The 6,000-nt window shown below is 52.7% G+C and overlaps 1 protein-coding gene across 1 annotated transcript in view; it reads right to left on the minus strand.

Annotated features, from left to right (window-relative positions):
• Positions 1 to 6,000, minus strand: part of LOC128701043 (myosin-IIIb-like) — a 106,454-nt gene that overhangs the window by 92,060 nt on the left and 8,394 nt on the right. The window contains exon 2 of the mRNA XM_070080470.1: positions 4,554 to 4,706. Within this exon, the coding sequence (XP_069936571.1) occupies positions 4,554 to 4,706 (153 nt within the window). The remainder of the gene's footprint in view (positions 1 to 4,553; positions 4,707 to 6,000) is intronic.

Raw genomic sequence — 6,000 nt, forward strand, 5'->3', positions numbered from 1 at the left:
CACCCTCCAACACTCTCCAACACTCTCCCTCACCCTCTAACACTCTCCAACACTCTCCCTCACCCTCTAACACTCTCCAACACTCTCCCTCACCCTCCAACACTCTCCAACACTCTCCCACACCCTCCAACACTCTACCTCACCCTCCAACACTCTCCAACACTCTCCCTCACCCTCTAACACTCTCCATCACTCTCCCTCACCCTCTAACACTCTCCCACACCCTCCATCACTCTCCCACACCGTCCATCACTCTCCCACACCCTCCATCACTCTACCTCACCCTCCAACACTCTCCAACACTCTCCCTCACCCTCCAACACTCTCCAACACTCTCCCTCACCCTCCAACACTCTCCAACACTCTCCCTCACCCTCCAACACTCTCCAACACTCTCCCTCACCCTCCAACACTCTCCAACACTCTCCCTCACCCTCCAACACTCTCCCTCACCCTCCAACACTCTCCAACACTCTCCCTCACCCTCCCTCACCCTCCCTCACCCTCCAACACTCTCCCTCACCCTCCAACACTCTCTCTCACCCTCCAACGCTCTCCCACACCCTCCATCACTCTCCCACACCCTCCATCACTCTCCCACACCCTCCATCACTCTCCCACACCCTCCATCACTCTCCCACACCCTCCATCACTCTCCCACACCCTCCATCACTCTCCCACACCCTCCATCACTCTCCCACACCCTCCAACACTCACCCACACCCTACAACACACTCCCTCACCCTCCCTCACCCTCCCTTACCCTCCCTCACCCTCCCTCACCCTCCCTCACCCTCCCTCACCCTCCCTCACCCTCCCACACCCTCCAACACACTCCCTCACCCTCCATCTCTCTCCCTCACCCTCCATCACTCTCCCACACCCTCCATCACTCTCCCACACCCTCCATCACTCTCCCACACCCTCCATCACTCTCCCACACCCTCCATCACTCTCCCACACCCTCCATCACTCTCCCACACCCTCCATCACTCTCCCACACCCTCCCACACCCTCCCTCACCCTTCAACACTCTCCCACACCCTCCCACGCCCTCCCACACCCTCCCACGCCCTCCCACACCCTCCCACGCCCTCCCACACCCTCCCACGCCCTCCCACGCTCTCCCACGTCCTCCCACGTCCTCCCACGCCCTCCCACGCCCTCCCTCACTCTCCCACACCCTCCATCACCCTCCCACACCCTCCCACGCCCTCCCACACCCTCCCACACCCACCCACACACTCCCACACCCTCCAACACTCTCCCACACCCTCCCACACCCTCCCTCACCTTCCCTCACCCTCCCACACCCTCCCACACACTCCCTCACCCTCCCACACCCTCCCACACCCTCCCACACTCTCCCACACACTCCCACACCCTCATACACCCTCCTACACACTTCCACACCCTCCCACACCCTCCCACACCCTCCCACACCCTCCCACACCCTCAAACACTCTCCTACACCCTTCCACACCCTCCCACACCCTCCCACACCCTCCCACACCCTCCACCACCCACCCACACCCTCCCACACCCTCCCACACCGTCCCACACCCTCCCACAAATTCCTACACCCTCCCACACCCTACCACACCTTCCTACACCCTCCCACACCCTCCCACACCCTCCCACACCATACAAAACCCTCCCACTCCCTCCCACACCCTCCCACACCCTCCCACACCTTCCCGCACCCTCCCACACCTTCCTACACCCTCCCACACCCTCCCGCACCCTCCCACACCCTCCCACACCCTCCCACACCCTCATACACCCTCCTACACCCTTCCACACCCTCCCACACCCTCCCACACCTTCCTACACCCTCCCACACCTTCCTACACCCTCCCACTCCCTCCCACACCTTCCTACACCCTCTCACACCCTCCCACACCCTCCCACACCCTCCCTCACCCTCATACACCCTCCCATACCCTTCCACTCCCTCCCACACCCTCCCACACCCTCCCACCCCCTCATGCACCCTCCCACACCTTCCTACACCCTCCCACACCCTCCCACACCCTCCTACACCCTCCCACACCTTTCCACACCCTCCCACACCCTAAGACTCACCTCTCACATTCTCCCACACCCTCCCACACCCTCCCACACCTTTCCACACCCTCCCACACCCTCCCACACCTTTCCACACCCTCCCACACCCTAAGACTCACCTCTCACACCCTCCCACACCCTCCCACACCCTCCCACACCTTTCCACACCCTCCCACACCCTAAGACTCACCTCTCACACCCTCCCACACCCTCCCACACCCTCCCACACCCTCCCACACCCTAAGACTCACCTCCCATACCCTCACTACGCACCAGTATGATGACCCATGGCACCATACACCCTCACTACTCACCAGTATGATGATCCATGGCACCATACACCCTCACTACTCACCAGTATGGTGATCCATGGCACCATACATCCTCACTACTCACCAGTATGGTGATCTATGGCACCATGCACCCTCACAACTCGCCAGTATGGTGACCCATGACACCATACACCCCCACTACTCACCAGTATGGTGATCTATGGCACCATACACCCTCACTACTCACCAGTATGGTGATCCATGGCACCATACACCCCCACTACTCACCAGTATGATGATCCATGGCACCATACACCCTCACTACTCACCAGTATGGTGACCCATGGCACCATACATCCTCACTACTCACCAGTATGGTGATCTATGGCACCATGCACCCTCACAACTCGCCAGTATGGTGACCCATGACACCATACACCCCCACTACTCACCAGTATGGTGATCTATGGCACCATACACCCTCACTACTCACCAGTATGGTGATCTGTGGCACCATACACCCTCACTACTCACCAGTATGATGATCCATGGCACCATACACCCTCACTACTCACCAGTATGGTGATTTATGGCACCATACACTCTCACTACTCACTAGTATGGTGATCTATGGCACCATACACCCCCACTACTCACCAGTATGGTGATCTATGGCACCATACACCCTCACTACTCACCAGTATGGTGACCCATGGCACCATACACCCTCAATACTCACCAGTATGGTGATCCATGGCACCATACACCCCCACTACTCACCAGTATGGTGATCTATGGCACCATACACCCCCACTACTCACCAGTATGATGATCTATGGCACCATACACCCCCACTACTCACCAGTATGGTGATCTATGGCACCATACACCCCCACTACTCACCAGTATAGTGATCTATGGCACCATACACCCCCACTACTCACCAGTATGATGACCCATGGCACCATACACCCCACTACTCACCAGTATGGTGATCTTTGGCACCATACACCCCCACTACTCACCAGTATGATGACCCATGGCACCATACGCCCTCATTACTCACCAGTATGGTGATCTTTGGCACCATTCGCCCCCACTACTCACCAGTATGATGACCCATGGCACCATAAATCCCCACTACTCACCAGTATGATGACCCATGGCACCATACACCCTCACTACTCACCAGTATGATGACCCATGGCACCATACACCCTCACTACTCACCAGTATGATGACCCATGGCACCATACACCCTCACTACTCACCAGTATGATGATCTATTGCACCATACACCCTCACTACTCACAAGTATGGTGATCTATGGCACCATACACCCCCACTTCTCACCAGTATGATGAACCATGGCACCATACACCCCCACTACTTACCAGTATGGTGATCTATGGCACCATACACCCCCACTACTCACCAGTATGATGACCCTTGGCACCATACACCCCCACTACTCACCAGTATGATGACCCATGGCACCATACACCCTCACTACTCACCAGTATGATGATCTATTGCACCATACACCCTCACTACTCACAAGTATGGTGATCTATGGCACCATACACCCCCACTACTCACCAGTATGATGACCCATGGCACCATACACCCCCACTACTCACCAGTATGATGACCCATGGCACCATACACCCTCACTACTCACCAGTATGATGATCTATTGCACCATACACCCTCACTACTCACAAGTATGGTGATCTATGGCACCATACACCCTCACTACTCACCAGTATGATGACCCATGGCACCATACACCCTCACTACTCACCAGTATGATGATCTATTGCACCATACACCCTCACTACTCACAAGTATGGTGATCTATGGCACCATACACCCCCACTACTCACCAGTATGATGACCCATGGCACCATACACCCCCACTACTCACCAGTATGATGATCTATTGCACCATACACCCTCACTACTCACAAGTATGGTGATCTATGGCACCATACACCCCCACTACTCACCAGTATGGTGATCTATGGCACCATACACCCTCACTACTCACAAGTATGGTGATCTATGGCACCATACACCCCCACTACTCACCAGTATGATGACCCATGGCACCATACACCCTCACTACTCACAAGTATGGTGATCCATGGCACCATACACCTCCACTACTCACCAGTATGATGATCTATTGCACCATACACCCTCACTACTCACCAGTATGGTGATCCATGGCACCATACACTTCACCATACGTCCCTTCACCAATCAGCTCCAGCAGCTCAAATCTGATGTTAGGATCAGGAAGGTTGTCGAAGTCGATGTGTTGACTCATGCCCAGGTACGACATCTTGCCCCCGGGGCACCCACCTGCCCGTAACAAAGAAAATCACTGAAAAATGGGTTAAAATCTCTCCAAAATGGGTTAAAAATAGCCCTAAAATGGGTTAAAATTGCCAAAAAATGGGTATTTTTCGTTTTGTGGCGGGACTGACGATGGTCTTAAAAGGGGAATTTAAAGGTTTTTTAAGTTTTTTTTAGGTATATCAATTTTGGTGTTCTGTAGTAAAGGGTTTTATGAATTCTGATCCCAACAGTGTTTAACTAATGGGGTTTAAAGTCTATCTACTACACCATGTGTAGTATATATATATATATATATATATATATATATATATATATATATATATATATATATATATATATATATATATATATATATATATATATATATATATATATATATATATATATATATATATATATATATATATACGTATATATGTATGTAGGTAGATAGGTAGACTGGTAGACTAGTAGATAGGTAGACTGGTAGACAAATAGACAAGTAGACAGGTAAATTGGTAGACAGGTACGAACAGACACTGACTGACACTGTCAGGAAAGACACTGGCACTGTCTGACAGTCGGGAACCAATACACACTTATTGGCACTGACTGACACTGCCTGACACTGTCTGGCACTCTCAGGAACCAACAGATACCGACTGGCACTGTCAGGAGCCGATTGACACTTACTGGGACTGTCAGAAACATACTAGCTGGCACTGTCAAGACCTAACAGACATTAACTGACGCTGTCAGGAACCAGACGACACTGACTGACACTGTCAGGAACTTATAAAAACTTATTGGCACTGTCTGGCACTGTCAGGAACCGATAGGCACTTACTGGCACTGACTGGCACTGTCTGACACTGTCATGAATCAAACAATACTTACTGACACTGTCTGACACTGTCAGGAATCAAACGATACTGACTGACACTGTCAGCAACCGATAGACACTTACTGGTGCTGTGTGGCACTGTCTGGCACTGTCACAAGGGGTATTAAATCAGTGCCACCCAGTATTTACTAACGAAAACAGTGCCAAGTGTGAGTGTCACCTTGTCACTGCTACGTGGCACTGCCGTCTAGGATCCAGGCACTGACTGGCACTGCTCTCCAGGGTCCAAGCATTGAGGTGGCACTCTCTACAGGCTTCCGCTTAATGTTATTAGCGAGCTGTGGACTTATTAGGGAGGGAGACAGTGGCACACTGGGCTAGACAGTGCCAGACAGTGTCTCTCAGTGCCAAACAGTACTAGACAGTGCCAGATAGTGGCAAACAGTGACAGGTAGTGACAGTGTGACAGTAACA

The sequence above is a fragment of the Cherax quadricarinatus genome, unplaced genomic scaffold (genome assembly GCF_038502225.1).
Source record: "Cherax quadricarinatus isolate ZL_2023a unplaced genomic scaffold, ASM3850222v1 Contig491, whole genome shotgun sequence".
NCBI lineage: Eukaryota > Metazoa > Arthropoda > Malacostraca > Decapoda > Parastacidae > Cherax > Cherax quadricarinatus.